At 41.9% G+C, this 25,785-nt stretch overlaps 1 protein-coding gene and 1 pseudogene across 21 annotated transcripts in view; both read right to left on the bottom strand.

The window, feature by feature from the left end:
* The window catches only part of LOC147349347 (uncharacterized), a 690,773-nt gene that overhangs the window by 127,979 nt on the left and 537,009 nt on the right, over window positions 1–25,785 (bottom strand). For 17 of the 21 annotated variants that reach the window (XR_015150389.1, XR_015150391.1, XR_015150388.1 and 14 more), the window contains one exon: window positions 22,759–22,835. Coding sequence is in view for 1 of the 21 variants with exons in the window: in XM_086365238.1 (XP_086221364.1) it covers window positions 22,777–22,835 (59 nt within the window). In the remaining 20 variants the exon portion in view is untranslated. Of the gene's footprint in view, window positions 1–20,718; window positions 20,803–22,758; window positions 22,836–25,785 lie in introns of those variants that run through there. The other 4 variants (XR_015150412.1, XR_015150407.1, XR_015150399.1 and 1 more) reach the window with 2 other exon arrangements.
* Window positions 11,310–12,288, bottom strand: LOC147349348 (small ribosomal subunit protein uS5 pseudogene; annotated as a pseudogene).

The raw sequence follows: 25,785 nt of genomic DNA, 5'->3' as shown, positions 1-25,785 counted from the left end.
GGGGATACTGAGGATCTGTGGATAAGAGAGAGCTGCAGCAGTCTTGCCCACTGTTTTCACTAGTAGCCCTGTCATCTTGACTCCTGTGCAAGGCAGCAGTGGCTACACCCAGGGCTTTATAGTTCTCACCAATGCCCAGGAGTCAACAGTAGCATTCTCCATAGGCCCTTTCAGTTTCGTAAAGAAAAGTAGCCAACCTCATGAGCCAAGAGGCGAGGCTGGGAAAAGGCTCAGGTAATGAGGACTGCCTAAGATGGAATGAGGACACATAATCTGAGTTCAAGGAAAGGCACAAGGGATGCCTGAGTATGAAACGTGTCAAGGCAGGTGTGCAACCAGTAACTCGATCTCTTCTAGTCAGTGCTGGGGAACCCTGTGAGCCACTCACAAGATCAGGAGCCTCATTATTGGGAAGCCCCGGGAGCTACTGGCAAGAACAGGAAACACCCACCACCCAACCTCTCCTCCTCACACTGCTTATGAGATGAACCTTGGGTGATTCTTTACTGATCGAGATTACACAGGCTCTCCTCCCAGTATCAGTATAGGATACCAGCTGCCTCCGCGATCTGTTGAGTACCCCATGGGAATCCTTTCTGATTTCTAGCCTTCGCTTTGTGTGAACTCTGAAAACTCCTTTTCAGCTGAAAGGAGGAAAAAACCGCTCTCTCAGACAGACAGGATACTCCCTAACAGAGCAAACCAGTCAGGGATTAATGTTGCTAAGCTGCTTTGGCTCAGATGTGGCCCCGTCTAATCTTCATGGGACATTCTCACTGGGGAGGGACTGACACTCTCAAGCAAATTCAAACTACAAATTCAAACTACAGGGCGAACCCCAGTTATATCAGGTGTACTATTCAGACACCTCCTACTATGGTCTTTTGAGGAATCCAATTAAGAGTGTGGTGCTGGTTCCAAATCTCCTGAATCAGACAATCTTATTTGAGTCAAATCTTTTCACATTTGCATGTCAACAAATCACTCCCTCGCTAGTTGGAAACAAATTCATAATAGAACATCTAAGAGACAGAGAAACAAATGTCCACCAAACTGAAGGACTGACCATTAGGGTACATCCTGAAGTATTTGAAGTTTTTCAGTTATTACTCCTTGGCCCCAAAACATGTAATCATGAGTAATACAGCCTGGCCCCAGTACTTCTAGGAGATGGGGAAAGGTGGCCTGTCCATGGGTCTCTAAATTACAACACCATTTTATAGTTGGACCTGCCATGTCAGAGACAAAAGAAATGGGATGAAATTTCCTATGTCTAGTTTGTTATGGTCTTATATCAGAACAAAGAATTTCAAAAGGGATGCCTGTTCTCCTCCACTGAGGAAATACCAAAGGAGACTAAAAGCTTCCTACCAGTCCCTTGACCCTCCCCATGAGGACCTTCTTGATCTCTTCCCTAACCCTATCACCCTAACTTCTTCCCACCCTTCCCTCTTCCTTCTTATGTCACAGTTTGGGCCACATGCCCAAGGGGCTCCCTCCATAACAAGCCCTCTCCCCTAGAACCCAGTCTAGCAAGTCCACAAAGTGGTACTAATTACCAGTCAGGGTCCACAACCCTCTAGGAAAAGTATTCCTTTTGAGGCAGGTCCCTGATAGAGAAGCAGGGCTCATTCAGGTATACATCCCATTGACCACTTCTGATCTGCATAACTGGAAAAGTCCTAGTGAGGGATTGAGGGAGGAGCCAGAGACGTTCCTGAATCTGAGTAGGAGAATCTTTCAGATCCATGACCCGACCTGGGCTGACATCTAGAGCTCCTCAAAGTATTCCTTAAAAGGAAAGAAAACCCTATGTTATTTCCTAAAGCATGAGATGAAGCAGACACAGAAAACAGAAACAATGCAGGTCACACTATATTCAGACTGAGGAATCAAGAGGTCCCAGATAACAAACCTAACTGGGACCACTGAGACAATGGAGAAAAAGGGCGAAAGATGTATTACAAAAATATGATCCTGAGATCCTAAAAAGAATCCAGGCAGCAGGAGAGAAACTTGTCCATTGGAATAAGATAAAGGAAATCAATCAGGAGCCAACAGAAACCCTTTGGCATTTCTACAGTGCCTTGGGGAATGCCTCTGAATCTATACTTCCATTGACCCTGAGTCCTTGCAAGGGAATGCAATCCTGAGATCATATTTTATTTCACAAACCGCCCCTGACATTAGGTATAAACTTCAGAAACTGGAAATAGAACCAGATAACCTCTACTTCTTGCCTAGCCAAGGGTGCCTACCAGGTGTTTAATAATGAAGATGTACAGAAAGGAAAGTCAGAAGATAAAAAGTCTGGAGGCCAGCTCACACACCAGTCGCCCTCCAATGTCAACTGGTTGGACGGGAATCTGGACTAACCACCTACTGAGACTCGATTCCAGTGAATGATCTCCAGTCTCCACCAAGGGCTAGCAAGCCAAGGAAACTGGAACCCAAACAGGGCACCATATGTAAACAAGGAGGACCTGGAAGAGAGAATGCTTTTGCCACCCTCAAAGGGGACAGAAATGGCAAATCCTGGCCACCGGTCTTGAAGGTAGATGGTCCAAATATAGAACGAAGGGGCTAAGGGCTCCTAACCTGGAAGTCCAGTTGACCCCTAAAGAGCCTCAGCTGACGTTGAACACGGGAGTAAAGCCTGTCCAATTCTTAGTTGACACTAGGGCTTTTACTCCCTTCTGAATACTAAGTCAGGGATTGTAAAACTATGAGGCTACCAGGGAAGTCCCAAGAACAGGTATTCACAGAGCCATCAGGATGTAAACTGGACAAACACACATTCTTATATGCCCCCCAAGGCCCTATATCCCTGCCAGGAAGACATAAATCAGGGGCTACTGTTCACCTAATGGGAGACTAATTAGAGACTGGTGTCCCTTTAGACAAAGGGCACAGGATGATAATGCTAATGTCTAAGGACAAAGCTCCCAGACAGAGCAAGTCAATCTCTCTGGACTAAATCCCAAGGTCTGGACCCAAGAACAGGTAGAATGAGCTGCAGGCACCAGGCCTGTGTTAGCCCATGTAAACCTGGACATACATGACCCAAAGGAAAGCAGTACCCTCTCCAATGAGAGGCCTTATCGGGCACTGCCTTGTTATACAGGACCTAATTGACCAGGGACTTATTAGACCATGTCAGTCAGTCTGTAACACCCCCATTCGTCCTGTTAAGAAAACCCAAAGGGGAATACCAGATGGTATGGAGCTCTAGGCAGTCAATGAAGCCACTGAGGATATACACCCAGCAGTGTCTAACCCCTGCACCCTGCTGGCCACTTTACTGTTCACCAGGACCTGGTTTTCTGTATTAGAAATGGGAGTCACAGGAAATTTTTGCTTTTGAGTGGCAGGACCCAAACACACAACAAAAACAACAATACAGGGATTTCCTTGGTGGCCTAGGGGTTAAGACTCTGCGTTTCTAATCCAGGGGCCTCGGGTTTGACCCCTGGTCAGGGAACTAGATCCTGCATGCCTCAACTAAGACTCCCACAGCCAAATAAAAAATGAAAAACAGTACTGCTGCTCCGAGGGTTCAAAAATTCCCCCACCATCTTTGGGGAAACTTTTGCTAAACACCTAAAAGATCTATATTTGGAGAAGGGAATCCAGAATATAGACAACATTCTGATTGCCAGTTCTAACTTATAGAGACCCCTGAAAAAATTGCTAACCACCCTGAACAACCTAGTCAATACAGGATAAAAGGTGTCCAAGACAATGCTTCATTCTCACAGGTCAGAAAAGCCTATCCCAGCAAAGAAGCCTTTTTGTAGCTCTGCCCGTCCTAAAACTGTAAGACAGTTTAAGGGTTCCCTGGGGATAGCCAGATTTTGTGGCATCTGGGTCTCTATTTATGGTCTAATAGGTAAGCCTCTATACGAAAAGTCGAAGGAAAAGATAATAATACTTTTATAGAACTGAGAATACAAAGGATTCTTTCAAGAATTGATCAACCAACTACTTTACGCCCCTGTTCTGGCTCTCCTAGATTTAGCTAAACTTTTTGACTGATACCGGAGAAGGCAATGGCACCCCACTCCAGTACTCTTGCCTGGAAAATCCCATGGATGGAGGAGCCTAGTAGGCTGCAGTCCAATGGGTCGCTGAGAGTCAGACATGACTGAGCAACTTCACTTTCACTTTTCACTTTCATGCATTGCAGAAGGAAATGGCAACCCACTCCAGTGTTCTTGCCTGGAGAATCCCAGGGACAGGGGAGCCTGGTAGGCTGCCATCCATGGGGTCACACAGAGTCGGACACGACTGAAGTGACTTAGCAGCAGCAGCAGCAGTTTGACTGATACATTCATGACAGAAGGGGAACTGCCCTTAGGGTATTAGCTCAAAAACTGGGACCCCTTACTGGAGTGGTTGTTTATTTCTCCAAACAATTATATCTAACTGCTAAGGGATGACTTCCTTGCCTACGGGCAGTAGCAGCTACTTAACAACTCTGCTTAAGAAGACTGAAAAGTTAATGCTTGGTCAGCCAATCACTATATGGCCTCCACCTCAGGTTCAGGCTTCACTAAAGCTCCGGTGTTCTTGCCTGGAGAATCCCAGGGACAGGGAAGCCTGGTGGGCTGTCGTCTGTGGGGTCGCACAGAGTCAGACTTAGCAGTAGCAGTAAAGCTCTAAGGGAATACAATGGCTATACTCCAGAAGTTTGATTCAAGTTCAGTCTATGCTTTTAGACAACCCAGGGACAACCATAAACCTGTCACCCACTAAATCCTCTCACCCTGCTACCCACAGAAACAGGAGCCCTGGAGCATCACTGTATAGAAATCATGCTGCTGCTAAGTCGCTTCAGTTGTGTCCGACTCTGTGCGACCCCATAGACGGCAGCCCACCAGGCTCCCCCATCCCTGGGATTCTCCAGGCAAGAACACTGGAGTGGGTTGCCATTTCCTTCTCCAATGCATGAAAGTGAAAAGTGAAAGTGAAGTTGCTCAGTCGTGTCCTACTCTTAGAGACCTCATGGACTGCAGCCTACCAGGCTCCTCCATCCATGGGATTTTCCAGGCAAGAGTACTGGAGTGGGGTGCCATTGCCTTCTCCATTAGACACGATCTATTCCTGTCACCCTAGCCTAGGAAGTGAGCCTCTCCCAAACACCTAAGAGCAATGGTTCACAGATGGAAGCAGCTTTATGAGAGAGCGGAAAAAAAAAAAAAAAATTGGAGCAATATGTAGTGACCTTCCAGAGTCAAGTCACAGAAGCAAGAAGTCTACCCCAGGAACTTTTGCACAAAAGGTAGAGTTGAGAGCCCTCACCTGTGCTCTGGAGTCAGGCCAGGGAGAATCTTAAATATTTACATAGATTCCTGGTATGCTTACACATATCATCCTACACGTACACGAGACTATTTAGAAGGAAACAAGTATGCTTACTGCAGAGAATAAACAAGTAAAACATGGCTTAAGCATATTAAAGCTCTTCAAAGCAGTATAGCTTCCAAAAAAGTAATAGTGATTCACCATAAGGGTCACCAAAAAGAGGATGCAGAGGTAACACAGGGAAATAACAAGGCAGACGCAACTGCCGGAAGGGTGGCCCCAGAGCTAGTAACTTGGCAACTATCCCTCATGCCTTAAAGACGGATCCATCCAATCACTCTCCCATCTACACAAAGGAAGAATTAGACAAAGCGTGAAGATGGAGCTTCAGCAGACATCTAGGAGGCCATGTGTGGCTAGTTAACGAACATGGGCGATACTTTTTTCCTCAAACTGTAGCTTGTCAAGCCTTCAGGGAGGCTCATCAAGGAACTCACTATAAGAGGGAAGCCTAGGTAATTGGCTAGTTAGGTCGTGGTAACTTCTCGCATGGAAAGCGTAGTCAGTTGGATAGTTGAGACAGGCCTCATCTGCACTATGAACAGCACCAACACCAGAACGCCCCCTCCTCGCCAAGAGACTCCCAGGTAACACTTAACGCAACCAGAGGGACACATGCTAGAGAAGACTGGCAGATTTTCACTGTCATGCCAAGAGTATTGGGCACTTTCAAGTATCTCTTGGTGCTAGGAGACTTAGTTTTCTAGGTGGGCAGAAGTATTCCTTGCTAGGACTGAAATGGCGGCTGCAATGGCTAAGACATTACCTAAAGAAATAATCCCCAGGTTTGGGCTCCCAGGATTTCTACAAAGTCATACCGGTCCAAGTTTTGTCTCAAGTGACAAAGGGGATAACGAGTGCCCTGAGCATAAAATGGAGCTACCATTCAGCATGGAGACCCCAACTGATGGGGAAAGTAGAGAGATCCAATCAGACCTTGAAACCAGCCTTAGTCAAGCTAAAGAAAACTGGACTAAGTTGGTCTGACTGCCCTACTTTCGCAGCAGTTAGCTCCAAGGTGTAAGTTAAAGTTAAGTGCATTTGAACTCGTATATGGTAGACCCATTTCCCAATCTGAGACAGGACACCTTAGCCCCGCTGAAATGAAACCACTCAAGTATGCCTTCTAGGTAGGAGAAACCATGAAATCTCTCATACCATAATGCTAATTGAGTGCTGCCAGCACCCAGCCACCAGGCCTTCCACCTCTTCTGGCCAGAGACTAGGTGAATCTGAAAACCGGGAAAACCAGCAGCCCTCAAGGTCAGCTCACTCCTAAATGGAATGGGCCTGCCTTGGTGATTCTAACCACACACTCAGTCCTGAAGCTGCAGGGATCACTCTGGGCACATCACACTTGAGTGAAGACACTTGAGGGAGACAACTTGAGGCAATAAACCCCTTGACTACTCACATGAACCCCTCTCTGACCTGAAGTTCTTATCTTTCAAAAAACAACACAAGGGAGACCCAGGATATTTAACCACGACATTGAGCCTCACCATCAGGGCACACTTGTGCCTACAGGCAAAAGATCTGGGCACCGTCATTTTTAGGAAAAATGTGACATGTGACCATAATTCTCTTGCTAATATCTGGACCATATATCTTAAATATATCTTGACATCCTTTGTCTCCAAAAGGTGGTCACCCAGGGATACAAATGGTCAGGGGTGAGGCCTGGTCACAATCAAACAGACATAAAGGCAGCTGGGGAGAAGCTCTGTTCATTCACCCAGGGTTACGATGACACCTCAAATTAGCAGGAAGTAATTACTGAAGATGAGAGGAGGAATAAGGAGCAGGACAAAAGACAGAGGAGGGATTTGTCACTGGCAAAACCCATTAACAACTTCTGGGGAATAAGATTAGAATCTGGATAATAAAGTCTAACCTTTTTCCTTTATGCTTCACTCGGTGTCACTTGTTCATAGGTTACTGCGGGCAGCAGCCTTGCACCTGACTGTTCAGACCAGTGGTTCTCTTGAAAAACGGTTGTGCCTAGAATCTCAGTTTGGGGATCTATGAGCAGAAGCTCTGTGCCCCTGACACCTTAATTCAGGATGGAGGTGGAGTCGCTGCGCTGGGCACTGGGATCTGAAAGCATGAGCAGTGTGCACCTACACACAACCGTGAGAACTCAACTCGCTCCCTGTGGACAAAAACCAAATAAAGCAGCCCCGCAGGCCATGGTCTTTTAGGGAGAGCAGGTACTCTGCAGTGCAACTCTGCAAATCTCCATTCTTAGTAACTTGGCCACTATCCCTCATGCCTTAAAGACGGATCCATCCAATCGCTCTCCCATCTACACAAAGGAAGAATTTGCAGTGCAACTTTGCAAATCTCCATTCTTTGATTAAAGAATAAAGTGTTCCCTTTGCTTCTGAACCAAATACAGTCTGCTATTGGCACAAACGGCGCCAGGCAGAGAGACCTTTGCTGGGGACCCATCTGGGGAGTCGGTAAACAATAGTACCTCCACTTTTCATTTAAAAAAAATTGAGGCTCGGACAAGTTAAATAAGTTGCCCAAGGCCCAGAATTAGCACAGAGTTAGCCTGGTGCACTGTAGTCCATGGGGTCACAAAGAGTTGGAGATGACTGGGTGACTGAACAACAGAGTTAGCAAAGAGCAGAATTCAGGTCTTTTAGACTGCAAAAATCTTTTCTTAACCATCCTGCTATTATGTAACTTACTATGTAGCCAGTTCTTGTGCCATGCTGAGTCCTGTATGATTCTTTGCGACCCTATGGACTGTTAGCTCTCCAGGCTCCTCTGTCCATGGAATTTTCTAGGCGAGAATACTGGAATGGGTTGCCATTTCCTACTCCAGGGGATCTTCCTTACCCAGGGATTGAACCCACGTCTCTTGCATCTCCTGCACTGGCAGGTAATTCTTTGCCACCAAACCACCTGGGAAGCCCACATAGCCAGCACACCATGGCAAAGATGTGGCAAGTGCTCACACTTCCCCTTCCTATGGCATGATGAACATTAGTCCCAAAGTTACTTCCTTCTGAGTCTGGCAAAGTAAGATAATCCCTGGCTACACAGTTTTCCAGCCATTTACTTCCAGTTGGTAGGAAGTGGCGCTTGAGATGAAACTTTCAGTATGTGCTATCTTAACCGATGTCTGTTCCAGAACATCAAGAATCACTGATAGAATAATTCACTGAGAATTAATTATGTTTCATTTCATTGTTATTTAACTATTTCTGTTGTAGGATACATCTCATCTTTCAACAACCTTTAATTTCCACATGAACAGAGACACAACGTCTTTTATTAATATACACTCCATTTTACCTAACGTTATTGACATGGATTATGTGTGCTCAGTAAGCACTTTGCAGGAGGCACAGGGAAGAGAAGTGAATGCATGAACGCACTCATGCTGTTTTCAGTGTAAGTAACACCTGAAGCAAAGGTTTCCTTCTGTGACCCAAGTCCCCAGTACATGAGGTAGGGAAACATTAGATTTTTTTTCCCCCTGTCCTTTGAGCACTGTAAAAGTGTGGAGGGATATAGTTCCAGGATTTTTAGAGAGAAGAGAAAGAAGACTTTGTCCTCTAACTAGTTAGAGGCAAACTGATGCTCATCATTAAATAATCCAAGGGATTCTGCATTGATAGATGAAGAGAAGTCTTTCCTACTGCCATGTCCTCCCCTACAGCAGACTGGATTAAATTCCCCTTCCTGGTGTTCTCACGCTCCCCAGTTAATACGGAGCATCTCCCCTGCCTTGTTATCTTTGCCCTCTCTGAACATCCAGGAGTCTCTGACACATAGAACACTTCAATAAATATCTGTTGCATGAATGAATGTATATTGCTGTGACTTCAGAGGCTTTAGGTATGGGCTGGGATAATAGGCCTCTCATTTGATTATAAACATTGTGAATTCCCTAATTGTTTTTTTAAAAACAGCACTTTTCTTTCTACAGTAAGAAATAAGAGGTAAATAAAAAGGATTCCGTTGGGGCAATGTTTTGTGGGGACACAATTATACAAACATAAATGACTCAAACTCTGGCTAGAAATGAGAAGAAGGAAGATACAGGGGAGCACCAGAAATATGGAATGAGGGAGTCTGGAAGTAGGGGATAGTTACTGAATTAGTGGGGTAGAGACCCTGGAGACTGTAAGAATGGCTAATAGTTATTAAGCTCTTACTGTGCATCAGCTTTATTCCAAGCAATATTTCCTGGATTAACTTTCCATAGCTTTATGGATTAACTAATATTATAATCTCTACTTTATAGAGGATGAGCTTGAAGCATAAAAGATTGAACAATGTAACCAAAATCACAAAGCTAGGAAGTCTTCAAGTAAGGTTTGGAATCCAAGTAGCTTACCTCCAGCCCATGCCCTTGACCTCTGCACTCTCATCTCTCCTCAGAAAATAAGCTTTTGCCTTCTTTCCCATTCTGCTTAGAGCCAGCCCTTAAATGATTCCATCTGATAAATTCAAGGTTTCTATTCCTAATATAATATGAAGGCAAAGTCTACTTACAATTGTTCTCTTACAGTTGTTCCTAATTTTATTCTATTTGTGTTTACTTGGAATGCCTGGGGGATTTAATAAAGGTATTCCAATACATGTGCACAATCCTGAAAAAAAAATCAATAGATGGAATGGAAATGAAGTGAGATGTAAGCAAAATTTCTGTATTGAAATCATATCATTCACTGGAGACTACCACTCTGCTTCTGTGAGGAAGTAAGCAGCCCCATGCTTCTGCCTGTTTAAGACGTCCTAGCCTAGAAAGCTGTTCTAATCAACTAGTAGCTGGAAGCTATATTACTGAACTTTGCGTTACAAGCCATGGTGGATGCCATGCTGACACACCATAGTTTTCATCTGATGATCTCAATCTGCTTAGAGTATAATAGCGTCTCTCAACCTTTACCATCTTAAGCGCCACTCAGAGATTGAATCATCACAGGGAGGCCAAATGGAATGCATGCAATGGGTCGTATAATGGGATGGTTGTTTTGTTATATAATGTAACAATCATTCCAAATAAAAAATGCTGGGTGTCTAAGGAGTATATTTACACTGGAGCAAATCTGTAGGCTGGGGTCACTGCAGGACAAGCAGAATAGGCACTATGGGATCTAGCTGTGCAATATTATTTAAGGCCTTTAATCCTACTGCAAGAAACTCTCTGTAACACTTGGACATTCATTCTGCCAACAACAATTCGCTGAGTTCTTGTTATGGGTCAGACATTTGCAGTCGAGGTACAGAGTCATGTTTGAGCTAATACATAATTATGATAATGTGTGATGAGATCTGTAATAGGAGGGAGGTGCTGTCCGTCCCAGGAACTCAGCACAGCATATGAGATTTTTCCCTTCTGGGTGCCGCTAGCTTCATCTTCCTCCTCTTCTCCCAATTTGACCTAGTTCTAGACACACTGGAATTCTGGAAATGTCATTAAAAGGCCACTGTTTTTCACAATATCATGGTGTCTACAGCTGTTACTTCTGCTTTAAATGACACTCTTCATCTTCTCTGCCTGCTGAACTTTTACTTATCTTTTAAGGTTTAGTTCAAATGCAAACTCCTTGTTGAAGCCTTCCTTTATTTCTCCATCTTTCTCATTCTTTCATCCCTCAGTCAACCTTTCCTTCTATCAACTCCAGAGCATTTTGTCTTTTCCTCTCTTATGACATTTATTATTTGACGTATATTCTATTTTAGCAATTTATAGACATTTTGATTTTTACTCTTATTGGTTTACAAACTCTTTAGGTCAGAAATCATGCATTTCTTCCCCTCTGACACTTACTATTGGAAACTGCATATTGTTCAAAATGCTTTTTGATTAGAAAAATGTCATTTGCTTAAAAGCTAATATCAAATTTATATGTTACATCATTTAATTCTCAGAATCACCCTGCAAGATAAATTTTTTTCTGGCTTCATTCACTTTATTTTTCTCATAAATCTAGGTGGTGGCTACCAGCTAGAGCCTGGGCTATCTGCATGGAAAGTCTGGTGTGGGTCTTTATAAGGTGGTCAGTGAACTCCTGATATGGAGACCTGGGGAACACTTTATAATGAGATCAGGGGTGAACTGCCAGTAGATCTTGGAAATGGCATCAAAGTGGCTTTGGTGAAGTTGCCCAGGGTGGTGGTGCAGCCCTCAGCAGAAGGGTAGCAGTTTTCAATTCTGGCCATCAGCAGTAGCTTATTGGGCACAGGGGCTGAGATGATGCTAGTACCCCTGGGGCAGGGATGAGAGGCACCAGCACACAGCCACAGCGGGCAGTCACCTTGCAGGGGATGGTATGGGGTTTGCTGATCTTGTTACCACAGGAGCCTCATCCAACAGGGTCAGTGGAGAGCTGGCCAGGATGATGGTCCCACAGATGGCCCTGGCTACCTCCTGAGAACACTTGACACCCAACGCAATATGTCTGTCATAATCCCTAGTGGGGACAAATGCCTTCAACCTGGTTCACTAGCCAGCACAGGTCTGCTTCAGCACAGCCATAATCTTCAAACGCTGAGAAAGATTGAGGGCAGGAGGAGAAGGGGACAACAGAGCATGCGATGTTGGGTGGCATCACTGACTCAATGGACATGATTTGAGCAAACTCCGGGAGATGGTGAAGGACAGGGAAGCCTGGAGCCCTGCAGTCTATGGGGTCATAAAGAGTTGGACACAAGTGAGCCACTGAACAACAATCTTCAAAGCTCTGTCCTTGAGGGATGCCCCCAGGAAAGTCAATGATTCCTTGATGAGCAAAGAGAAGAGACAGATCTCCAAAGAGGTGATTTCATGTCCTTAACCAGGCAGCCCAGCTTGGTGACAGGGAGCCATTCCTTGTCCTTGCCTCCATAAGCTCTCGAGCTGAAACCTAGGTCCCAGATGCCACTACAGAAGCCTCCACAGAGGCTATTGTGGCCTCCCATTCCAGGGCTCCCAGGGCCTCGAGCCCTCTTGCAGCACCAGCATCATCTACTATTTTGTATTTTTATGGAGAAGAGCAAGAGAAATATCATCATCATTTTACAAATGAAGAAGCTAAATGGGTTAAATGAGTTGCTCAAAACCACACATATCAGAAATGGTGACCTGATCTGGTTTTAATGGTCATTTTTATTCACGAGCCTACAAAGCATAAATGAGACTGGTTGTGCAGCTGCACCTTCATTTTTACATCCTTGTTACTCAAAATGTGATTGACAGATGATCAATCAGAATGGCATCACGTGGAAGACTGTAAGAGTGCAAAGTCTTAGGCCCATCTTACACCTAAGAAATCAGAACTTACATTATGAGCACTCACCTCAAATATTCTTACAGACATTAAAGAATCAGAAGCACAAATCACTTTCAGTTTTAATCCTAGGTTCATTATGGTTCCTGTTTTTTTCAAAACTTCCTAGTTTATACAATTTACTTCAGACACACAGAAAATTGATGCTCATTAAGACACATAACTGATAAGCAGATGAAAGCCTACAATTATGGATTTGGGCATATCTATCCCAGAAGAATAGCAGAACCTTCCCTAACTTTCTTCTTTTCTTGTTTTTCCACCTACTCCAATCATTCTTTGAAAGAAGAGGGTTGGTTCAAAGTCTGAGTGATTCACAGATGTGAAAATATTTTGAGTGCCTCTCATGAGGATTCTTAGATTGTAAGGAATAAAGTATGACTCAAGTTAGTGACAAAGAGGGGCAGCTTAAGAACACATCTGGAGTGGTCTAAGTAGTGGGCTAAGTACATGATTGTAATAAACACGTCCTTGCGGAAGTGCTTCTGAACTCCATGTCTTTACAGATCTCAGGGACAGGGGTTTGGGGGTCTTCTCCTAGTGATCTACCACTAATGAAGTTTAGCCACTCCATCTCCTCTCTCCCCATGTCTAAAGTTACCATTGTCTGTTCCTGTGTCATGCCTTTAAACCCAACTCTGACCTTGATCAAAGCACCAGCTTTCAAAGTGTTATCACACACTCATGGTGGTGGTTCTGTTTCTAAGTGATGTGACTGAGATGGACTGTTCTACTCATTCAATATCTATTTTATAGCATGGTTAGAACTTGGCAAAGGTTGAACTAGAGTGAGTATTAAAGATTATGCTGATTATACTATTATTATCAGATTATTAAGCTGCATACATTTGCAGGGAAAGTATTTTTAAAAGCACTTTCAAAAAAGAACAAGTGGGAAAACTGGGTAATAGGTGGGAGGAAATGTCTAAAAAGATCATTTCTAAGATTCGTCTTGGTGTCCTCTATCTTGGAGGAGAACTGAGCTTATAGTAAATATACAGCAAGGAGTTGTTCTTATTTTTGCTTTCTCTTTCATTCAGTTGATTAGGAACAATTACCAGCACAGAATATTCCCCATAGAGCTCTGGAGAAAACATAGGGAAAGCACAAGAGTCAGCTGTTGACTTCTTTTTCTGAATGCTGGAATTGTTTTTCCCTCTTCTATCTGTTGGGTGGCTTTGTAAGGAAGAATGTTCATGTTCACCCTCATGGCACCTCAACACTGATAAGAAATTCATGTAGCTAGAAATTCAATAGCTAGTTTTTAGTTTGCTCTTCCTTTCAAAGAAATCTTATGCAATATGTCTACTCCTCTATCAGCAGCAGATGACATATCTGTAGCACATTTGCTCAACATGCTTACTATTTTCTGGGTCCATCACCAATGGCAATCCATTTTGGCAGATGGACCCAGAAAATGAAAGCTTCTTTGGGAATTAGATTTAATAGAACTAATTCAGATCTCATGGAGGGAACTGGAGCAAAAGCCACTAGTACAAATAAATACTTTGGTTTGTTTTCATCAGGTAGGTTACTTTGATCCACACTTGCTTAGGTTATTACTCTTTCAAATGAACAGTCCTTCTAGAACCTATATTTATTTTCCTCTAATTATTACATATTGTGAAATATAAAAACAATCAAAGAGTAACCTTTCAAAATGGTCACCAAACTAGCAGTGCATTTTAGAAGTGACAAAGGGTAAGAGTGGAAGACTCACAACTGTCTATAATCTCCTTTAGGCCAACTGGTGTTACCCCCTCATAGACATACAGTCTTACTACTAAAACAATCTTCTTCTTTTTCCCTTTGCTCAGTTGTGTCCGACTCTTCGCGACCCCGTGGACAGTAGCCTACCAGGCTCCGCCATCCATGGGATTTTCCAGGCAAGAATAATGGGGTGGGCTGCCATTTCCTTCTCCAGGGGATCTTCCCAACCCAGGGATCGAACCCAGGTCTCCTGCATTGCAGACAAACGCTTTATCGTCTGAGCCAAATAGGATCACACAATTCCTCTGCTATCTCTTTTGATCGGACTGCCACCTACAATCCACTACAAAATAGAAAGTTTAGAAGTACCATTGTTGCTCTTCCATCAACATTAGCTGGAATAGTCAACTGTTAATAGTCAACTGTCACAAATACATTCCTGATGGTTTGTTATCCCTGACTCTCTTGCTCAGGACAAAAGAAGAAAATAGTAAAAGATCTCTGGCAAGTTCCTCTAGTGCAGACTTAGTCAAAGATGTTTTTCTCTTTTTCTAGCCATGTTGTGGACTTTTCCACAATATAAGAAAAGCAACCATCAGAAGCCAGAAGAATCTCCAGATTCAGGGATGTTGTTGTAACTGGGTCAGTTGAACCTGCTTTCAGCTCATTCCACATTGCAAAGCTGTCATAAGACCAGCAGCTTCTTTGGAGCAAATACATTCAAATACCACCAGGTTGCAAGCCTAGGGCTGCAAAAGGTAAACCAGTGTCAGTGAGCACATCGTGTTGAAGAAGCGTCATAATAATTGTATAGACAGCAAAAGATTGCTTTTCACTACCATGAAGCAGCCAATTTATAAGGCAAATGCAAACAAGCTATTGTCACCTCCCAGGATTGAAACCCCAGAGTAAAAACTCCTAAGCTGTCCATTACAAGCTTAAGTGAGCCCATTAGACTTACATTAGACTTAAGAGAAAGGAGAAAATAGTGCTACTGAACTGTCAGGGATATAAAATTTCTAAATGCAAGAGCAAGATCACCACAAATTCAAAAGCTGAGCCTTATGGTATTATCTATCTTATTTTCAATTTGGAAAATTCATAAAGCCAACACGGGTATTGCTTTTATGAACTTGTTAAAAGAGATGACAGGAGAAATATCTTAGCATCATTTCCATATTTGTCTTTGCTTTTTATTTTTTCCCTGCTAGGAGTACTGCTGAGACAAAATGGGATTCAGGAGGAACTTGTTTGTTTCTAGTGTATCTGGTGCTGATCAAAAAGAAATCAAACAGAAAAGAAACCCATGGTAAAATTTTGAAACCTCATTTTTGTCAGAAGTTTATTTTGATTTTATTATGTTTGATGCTAGTGAGGGATAAGACAGACATGAAAGGTTTTGAGTATAGATTTTTAGAACTGAGTGATGAGCAAAACTGACAATTCATATTCTTATCAAATCCTTTTGAGTCTTACAAAATAGAAGTTTTCTTGAATTTTCTGACATTTTCACATCTCATCCTGCCCCAAACTGGGAGACTCTGACAAACATAAGAGTTGAAAAACATTAGTAAGAAAAAATGTTCAGCAACAGACTTGTTTAGGAAAAAAGGTCTGATTTAGTTGAGGTTGAAGTCTCTCTTTATTGTAAGGTTTTTGGCTCCACAAGGGTATTTGACCTAAAATCTAACTATCATAAATAAAGAACTGAAGCAGAACGTAAATTACAATGCGGAGACAGAGTTTTATATTGCTAGTTTCAGGTTTGTTCAAAATACAAACCCAAATCAAGAGAAAGTTATCTATGCTGTCTGGGAACTGGCAGCATTTTTGCGTAGCCAGGTGATCCCAGGAAATCCGCAAGATGATTACTCTTAGTTTTTTTAAAAAATTATAAAGCAAAGAAACAACTAAATAACCTTTGTGTGTTCTGCACATGGCTCACGGAAGTCCTCTAAGCTCTTTTGACGTTCTTTGGCAAAATGAAAACTTTCCAGTTCCAGGATGCTTTCTTCTTCATCATGTCATCATGTGGCTATCATTACCACTATTATGACTACCACAATTATCTGAATATTTAATAAGTGTACATCTAATGAGCTCCATTAGGCAGTGGAAGCATGAAAGACCTCCACGTCATTAGGCAGGGTAAGTTATCAGAGTTAATCAACAACTGATGGCTGTGGTATGTTCCTATTCCTATTGCATCAGCTCCATGGATGCCACATGATTCAGGAAGACAGCTTCCGATTCAGAGAGCTCAAGGATATTATGGTTTCTGAGAACTGAGCAAGCATTCTCTCATGAAATTCTATGCTCCTTCTCAAAAGCACTCCGTCCCTTCCAGATAGAATCTCAGAGAACAACTGAACAGTTTGTGAGTTGGAATCCTGAGACAAATAGTGGAGGGAATTATATGCAGCAACCAACGGTGTTGTTTCTTGTGCAGTCTGGAAGGGGAATATAATTTTAATCATATTCCCAATGCTAAGAACAGATCTAAAGAGTGTTAACACCACTGATGTTAAGTGTGTGACCTACCTTTTGAACGCATTACACCATTTAGAGCACTCTTTGGAACACTACAGGAGAAATGTATGAGGAAAGAAAGCTTGAAGGGGTACTGGCTTTAATTTTCATTTCGTCTGAATTAGACTGCATTCTAACATCTCAAGTGTACAGATTAGCTACAAAGAGGGAAATAATTATGAAAGTGTTCTAGTCACCACTGCATATGGCCAGACTGCTTGCTAGAAGCAAGGATAGGCGACAGTGCAGAGTGGCAAGAACATTTTGTCCTGCATTAAGCCCTGCTTCCCTCAGAGGTGGTGTGTCAGACGCCTGGTACCCTGGTTCTTCGAGCGGGTGAGCCAATTAGCACATTCCCTAGTCTGGAACTGTGGTTGCTGTGTATGTGATCTGCATACTGATTCAGCTGAGATTTGACCTTCTGGGTGGAGAAAACAAGAATCCCAGGTGAGAGAGAACACTGGCCTAGATTTGCCTATCCTTCTCCACTGTTCTTTATTTCCAGGCATACCAAGTGTTTTTTTTCTGACTAATTTAGAAACTAGAAAGCAGTTCTGCTTCAACTGAAATTTTAGATCAATGTATACACTAAAAACTATTAAAAATCATGATTTTGACTTCCCTTTGCAAATGTCAAAAAAGGAAAGCAGGTAGTTCCTTGTAATAGTGACACCCTTGGCCCACATGAGGGCAGTACTAGGTAGTCAAAAGTCTCCAGGAGCTTCCAGGGTGTGCGAAGAGTCTGGCTGGAGATGAAATGTGAGTGCATAAAGCAGAATCAGGTTAGTTTTTCATAAGCACAAGATTCCTTAAAGCCAATCATTATACTGTTCTAAATGTTCCTGCTGCAGGAATTAGGAAGGAAAGATGTCTACCAAATTTTCCACCTGCTGGTGCAATCACTTGCCAGGAGATGCTGGAGAAAGTTTGTGATTATTCTGTTTAATGCTACTTTAAACATACAAAATAGGAAACAGACAAACAGACCATTTTTTAAAAATTACATTATCAAATGCTATTCTACATTTGTTTGGGACAGTAAAGGTGTATCTTAGGTACAGATTTTCAGTTTCTTATTGTCTGATAGGATGAGTTGTTTTTTTTGATACATTTTCAAATAAAGAATTCTAGGGAAGATGAAAATATAAGTGCACATTCATTGTCAGTGGAATTTTACCACTACATTTAGTGCATGGAGGTTATAAGTGCCTTAATGATATTGAACAGGTCTTCTTCAGACAGGTCTCTTTAAACAGTTACATAAATGAACATTGGTGTAATTATGCATTCATGTGATCTGAAGAGTTTTCAACGTTGGGAGGAGAAATCTTTTCTACCAAGACTGTTAGGACAGATCATTTTGGTTATCTGTTAGGCATGCTTTAGAAATTCAAGCAAAGACCCACTTTTTAGATGGTGATGTCCCATTCCAACCTCCAGACCACAGACTTGGAATTAGCTGATGGGCTCCTGATAACGTTAGGTCATGTGAAAGCAGTGACAAAAGACTATACTAGCCTGGGGCACAACATTACGATGCAAGCTGGACAACTTTTAGAGAGGACTCAATAGGCTCCCCTGCTGGTAGTTTGCACTGACCTGAAGAGAAGAGCATTTGCCTCTGATGTCATTAACATTGGCTCCTGAAGTCCTTCTCCCTCGCTGAACGTCCTTCCTTCTCTTCCTTTCCTAGTCTCTGATCTCTGGGATAAAATGAAACACTGAACTCTCTCCAACTTCTCCCGTAACTTTATCGCCTATTCTGGTGATACACATACCAGAACATTCATTCACACCCATGGAAACTGTTTATCCCCGAGGGGATCATTTGGTACTCAAATGGCTACCCATCTTGTGCCAGAACAATAAGATTATTGGAGAAAACTCAGTGTCTGCCTTTACATTCATTTTCAAAATCTCGTTAGTACAAAGGTTATTTCTCCCATTAAATGGCTACTTAGAATAAGGTATATTAAGAAGTACATCTTTTTGCTTGCTTTAAAATGGTAGCTTGGAATAGTATGATAGGAACTGTCTTCCTGTTCCATGAATGCTTTAAACATGGGAAGGATCTATTTGCTTTGCCTCCGTCTGGGATTTGGCAAGTAAAATTTCCCTGACTGATTTTTCCCTTTTAGTTTAGAAAATGACTAAAATGGCTATGAATTTGAACCTTGCCATAAGATTACCTTAGTGTCATCTGGCAAGTTGTGATAAGCCAGTGTTATGTAAAAATTGCTGCCCCTACCCCAACCCTTCTGGAAGTCAGTACACAAGCTCCATTAACACTTGAGCATTATTATATAATCGCTTTGTCTGCATGGCTATACTATTTTAATGAGCATACAGGGAAGTGAATTGCATAGAAGATGTAGTGATAAACAACAGATTAATCTTTTTAATAACTTGGGACTTTGGCTGGCTGGATTTTAATTTTCCCCTCTTCTAAAATACTAAGTAGAATCTATAACATGGTAAAATGCTTTCCTATTGCTTTTGGGGTAGAGAAGATGGGATTAAGTTTAACCTATCTCTTTTCACTTGTCAGGTCCCTTAGGGCACCCACATTAAAGCACGGTCTCCTTTGTGTTTTCTGCTCTCGCAGCACCAGACTCCCAGCTCTCACTTCTTCCCACCCTACTTACTTCTTCCTCTTCCTAGTTCTAAGTCGATCATTAACAAGAGAGAGGAATGAATAAAAAGAGAAAGACAAAAAGTAATTAATTCACTGAAGTGCAGCTGCAAATGAATTTTTGATATAAATTATTAATTTTCTCTTTAATATTTCTGCATTGATACTGCTCTGTATCTGGGGATCGGGAGCGAGAGACTCTTTGCTTCACAGCAACAGTGCCGTGGGTAGAGACAGCAGCGCCTCACAGTAACTAGAGGGCCTTGGGCTAACATGATATGACTCCCGTTCATCAGGAGCATGCTTTTAGCCAGCAGCATTTCAAACAGGCGTGGGTTTTAAAGTCTATGGTGGGGAGAGCAGGCACGAAGGATCGGAATAGTTGGAATAAAAGAGGTCGAATTCCTTATCTTCTGTGTCTTCTGGTGTCAGCTTCCTAAAATACGGAGACTATGACAAAAGCTTAACATGTATGATGATTCTTAAGGAAAAAGGTGGCAGTACAAATTCTGCTCACATAGGAGGGAGGAAAAAAAAATGCTGGATTGTGAAGCAGAAGTTAGAGTAGGTAGGGCTGGGTGTCAAAGGCAAAATAAAGAGCTACAACTCTTTGTGCTTGCTGACCAAGCCTGGGCAGAGGTCTGGGAATGGTTGTGGGGTGGCAAGAGCACGGGGCTGCTGGACTCTTCCTCTGGGGTCCACGTCTTCAGTCGGCTCTAAACCCAGATTACAGAAGGCACCTTTATCACTCCCTTTGCTCAAATCAAATGTTATCAGGAAATCTGCTTTTCTTGACCTCGGCAGCATGTGGATGGAATGTAAACCTAAGCATACTATGGAAAAACTAAAAATAGTAACAGAAAGCAATAGTACTGCTTCTGTGTTCAAAGATGTTGGCTCTAAATGGCAGAGGAACGATTGTTTCCACTTAAAGTGATTGATATGTCTACATACACTTGAGAGATAGAATTTCATTACCTATTCTTTCTGCAGGGACTGACTGAACACAGTTTCAAAGGAAATAGGGAGCATATTTGTATAACAGAGTACCACTTTCTTCCACAAAATGGAGAAGGAAAAAAAAAAAAAAAGCCAGCATATAAAGGGAAAAATTGTGGATGTTAAATAAAGAAAATAAAGATATTGAAAGAGCGAAGAAATTACTACCACAGAAGAATGTTCAATACATACAGTAATTAGGCTTTTAGCTTTCTGTTCAATGACAGTGAAATATTTTTATTGGTTCACTTGCAGAAGTATTTATTTTTAAATTACCTGTAATGATTAAGCACAGAAAAAAAATAAGGATTACAAAAGGCAACCTAACAAAATTCAATTTATTCCATAATAATACTACTTAAGAACTAATGCTTTCATTTTGTGTAAGGCATTTTGAAGACTTAGAAACTCAAGTTTCCCAATATCTTGCAGATGATTTTAGAAGAGAAAATTAAGAACTCTAAACTCTAATTTGGGGTCAAACATAAGAGAAAACAACTTAATGAGCTCCTAAAAATGCAATGTTCTTTTATAAAATGAGAAATCCTTCTGTAACCTGAAAAATCTGTTTTCTCTCAAATATTTTTCTCTAATGCTGTTTGGTTACCTCCTAAAGTCATTATTTCCAGCAGTCACAGAAATCCTCAGCTGTGTAGGCGGTCCCAGTAAATTTAGCAGCCAAGCCACATTGTGACATGTTAAGAATAGGCGTCCATAAATCTTCTCCAGCTTCTCTTGAAAAGATTAAATCTTTCTTTTCAAGAATTTGCTAAATTTCTGGAAATGCTGTAATATAATAAATGACTTGTAGACAAGTCTGAAGAGAGAGTAGAAGATAATGGAACCCCTTGTCTCACGAACCAAAGCAGAAGCTGAAGAAACTTCTGGACCTTTCACTTTACCCAGCAGTAAAAGGGGGAAGAGCTGCTTGCAGTAGCTCTTGGACATGAGCAGAGCCCTGTCAACACCTCCAAAGAAGCCCCTCTATTGTTAAGAGGGGTTTCTGTTTTCAGGACCAATCTCTTTAGAACGGAAATGTTATAAACAAGGTTTCAAACAAAGTAAAAGTTGCTCAGTCATATCCAACTCTTTGTGATCCCGTGGACTGTAGTCCATGGGATTCACCAGGCCAGAATACTAGAGTGGCTAGCCATTCCCTTCTTAGGGGATCTTCCCAACTCAGGGATCGAACCCAGGTCTCCTGCATTGCAGGCGGATTTTTTTACCAACTGAGCCACCAGGAAGCCCTTCAAACAGAGGAGACCTTCAAGAATCTGAATTTCATTGTTCTTCCTTATACATATTTGAGGAAGATGATTTAGGATCATTTACTCTGTCCCCCCAAATCTACTTCAAATATATTTCCTAAGCTTCCTCTGAATAGGAGGGCTTCCGTTGTGGCTTAAATGGTAAAGAATCTGCCTGCAATGCAGGAGACCTGCGTTTGATCCCTGGGTTGGGGAGATCCCCTGGAGAAGGGAAAGGCTACCCACTCCAGTATTCTGGCCTGGAGAAATTGGAGAATACTTCAGATATATTTCCTAACCTTCCTCTGAATAGGAAGGGCTCACTGCATTGAGATATACATGGAGGAGGCTTTATCTACTTAATATGTGTCTCTGTCAGTGTGGGCTGCCTTAACAAAGTGCCATAGACTGGTGGCTTAATACCAACAGAATTTTATTTTTCCCAGTGCTAGAGGCTGAAAGTCTGATATTAGAGTGCCAGTATGAATGGGCTCTGATGAAAGCCTTCTTCTGATGTGCATACTTCTCACTGCATCCTCCCAGGGTGGAAAGAGGCTAGAGAGCTGTCCAGAGTCTCTTTTATAAGAGTGTTAATCCCATTGGTGAGGGTTCCAACCCCCATGATCACATCACCTCCCAAAGGTCCCACCTCCTAATATCATCCCATCGGAGGTTAGCATTTTAACATATGAATTTTGAGATGACAGAAATATGCAATCTATAACAATGTGAGTAGGAGAAGCCTAGACTGTCTAGCATAACCCGATGAGGAATTTACTCACAGAATACTGGACAGGTAAGAGAACTGAAGAGAGGGAATGAATGGGCTCTGGGAAAGGAGGATCCAAAGTTGCTTCAACGTAGTCAAAAGAAGGGCATTCTTACTGGGGTTTGCAACATGGAGGACTCTGCATCAGCTGTTCTCAAAGCATGTGTTTTGAAACTCTGATACTTCTAAATGCCAAGGAAATCCAGTCTCACTTACCAGGAGTCACGGGTTCTCTCACTGGCTGAGGAGGGCATAGCCGTCAGGGTCATATGGAATGATGAAGGCACAGTTCCCTGGAAGAAGAAAAAAAAAAAAACTCCTCTTACCAAAAGAAGAAAGTGGGGATTTTGAACAGTAAGAAATGTACATAAAAGAAAAAAGAAATAATGCCATAAAAAAGCAAGTTTAACCACTCAGTCAGATAATTCTGGTTTAAAAAGCTGATCTTCAACTCTCTCATTAGCACTTGCTCCTTTCCCCTATACTGCATTCTTCCTAAAATAGGTAAAGTTGCTCTTATTTGTATCCCATTTGATGGAACAGTGGAGAAGAAAGAGTCTGAGAAAGAACAGGAATGCTCTAGCAGGTACACACCGGCTCCAGATACCATGTGAAACCATACCAACTAGACAGATCCATACGCATTAGACACGTTTATCTAGACATGGCTCCATACCCACTGAAAGACCCTAAAACCACATGGCTATTCTTCTCTTATACCTTTGAGTATCTTCTGACTCTTACCTTAAGAGGTAGAGTCTTGCTATTTGATTTTAGATCATTCTGTTACCAGGATGTCTATTTAACTGCAATCTATTGGCACTACTCTTTGTTAAAAGTCCCCCGAAGTGTGGTTATGTTGTGACCCTCAGCATCTACAGTTTCAAGATTAGTTTCTCAGGACATCACTTTGGACAATAAATGTTTTTTCTACTCTCCAGCAACCTCCAACCCCACATGCCAAGTCTGACTCATAAAAAAAGGACCTACAACCTGAAGAAATGGTTCTTGAGAAAATACATTTTCACCTAGGGAAAAATATATATCTCAGTTCCACTAGTCTCCAGGCTCTTTATTTATCTCTGTATCCTTGGAGCACCTAATGTGTGCTTAGCGTGATCATTAAACAAATAGCTGAAGAATCGAGTTAGCATATGAATAAACATTTACACGTGGTTGGCTATCAACCAACTTTCATCCAGAAATGTTTAGAGAACAAATCTTAGAGATTATCTCATGTAACTCTATCACTTATTATAAGCTTGGACATAGAGGCCTGGGAAAGGAAAATGACTATAGTAGGAGAGGAAATTAGAGTGAAATGTTCTGATTTTAAGTTCAATACCTTTGCCATTATAATATCCAGGTAATTCATAACATGTTCTCAAAGTGTGGCATCTCCCAGGTATACCTGTTTTTTGTTTTAATAGATACCTCTGTAGACTAAAAACCAGGTTATATTTAAATAAAGAGTGTTAGAATAATAAGGAAGCAGCCTTTGAGACTGAGGTTTGGGACAGAGACTGCCTAATTTTAGTCTTAGCCCTATACATGGTCAGTATGAGATGCTCCATTCGTATAGAAGGGACGAGCACCTCCCTGCCTTCTCAATCTACCCATAATCTTCACTGTTCAGCCCCCAGACTAGGAAGAGCTGACTCAGGGGGATATTTCCTTGGGATGCCATGATAACCAGAACCTCTATCTATTGGCAGGCTTAAGTGATTTTTGAGGGACGGGGGTTGCATTTCTGCAGTCTTTGTCTTATATTTTTGCCCCATTCAAAGCAGAGGGCTGCTGCCGGTGCCTCCGTTGTGAGAGGGAATGCATGGTGACAAGAGAGCCACTCCAGCAACCAGCTCTGATCTGCCATTGATCACCTTCACAGTTGGGTGGTATCTTAAGCTCAGGACCTACCCCCCCCACACACAATTAAAGTGTCTCTTCTGGCCCCATCACATTTAATCTGCTAAACACCCTTCAATTTAGGTTATATGCTAATGACTCACAATTATCTATTTCAGAACTAGACCTCATTTTTTAGTTCTAGACCCATTTATAATATATCCTAATAAACTTCTCATAGACATCCTAAGTTTGATCTACCTAAAATGAAATTCATGATAAAATCTACTTTTTATATCCTGTTTCCAAGTCAGAAATCTGAGTTTCATCCTAAAATCCTCCTTTTACTTATCAATCACATCCAATTTATTGATAAGTCTTATTGACTCATTGGAAAAGACCCTGATGCTGGGAAAGATTGAAGGTAGGAGCAGAAGGGGATGACAGAGGATGAGATAGCTGGATGGCATCACTGACTCAATGGACATAAGTTTAAGCAGTCTCCGGGAGTTGGTGATGGACAGGGAAGTCTGGTGTGCTGTGGTCCATGGGGTCACAAAGAGTTGGACAGGACTGAGCGACTTAACTGAACTGAACTGATTGATTCCAGTGGTTTGAGGAACTGGTTTCAATGCCTGGTCTCTCTTGTCTAACTGTAGAGTGGTTTTCTCAGACTGTTGATATTGGCATGATTAATACATAAAGCTATTCTGAAAAGAGATCTGGTGAAAAGTAACTCTAGCTCTGAAAAATTTCTCGGGCCAGTTAATTACCTACCCAAATGGGTTTCAACCTATCTTCCTTTCAACCTATTCAAAATGGGTTACCTAAATAATTTTTTTCACTTTGAACAAATTTGTATGAATAATATGGAAGAAAAAATGTTATCAAATATTCAAAGCAGAAAACAAACAAACTTTTCCTCCTCTGATCCTTTTGGGTTAATCATGTTGCACGGGTTTGATATCACTGAATCTACTCTAACACAAACAGGCAAAATGAGAGTCAACTGCCTGATCTAAGAGGAAGGGTTATTTTGAATCTTAAGCCAAACTCTGTGTCTTCACCAAACACCAGCGGGTAGATGTCAAATCTATTTAATTTTTTTGTTTGTTTGTTTACAGAAACCACAATGATATGGGTAAATTACATTAAAAACATTTTGGTGATTATACCTAGCTTCATATAAAAGTACAAGAGCCACACCAAAAAATCAAGTGATAAAACACCCAGGTTACTACTGGCATTATAATATTCACCATTTTTATATAGGCTCTAAACTAAGAAAAATGAAAAGTCAAATTACATTTGCCTATACTGCTCATGAAGGGCTCTGGTAATGCCTCTGTAAAGCAGAGACCTGTGACCTAATCTGCCAATACAGAGAAAATGACATGG

Source organism: Bos grunniens, chromosome 21 (assembly GCF_055505025.1).
Source record: "Bos grunniens cultivar Pamir isolate PY7600 chromosome 21, Bosgru_T2T1.0, whole genome shotgun sequence".
Lineage (NCBI taxonomy): Eukaryota > Metazoa > Chordata > Mammalia > Artiodactyla > Bovidae > Bos > Bos grunniens.
The sequence above is the reverse complement of the archived record's forward strand: the minus strand, read 5'-3'. Positions and strand labels throughout refer to the sequence as shown.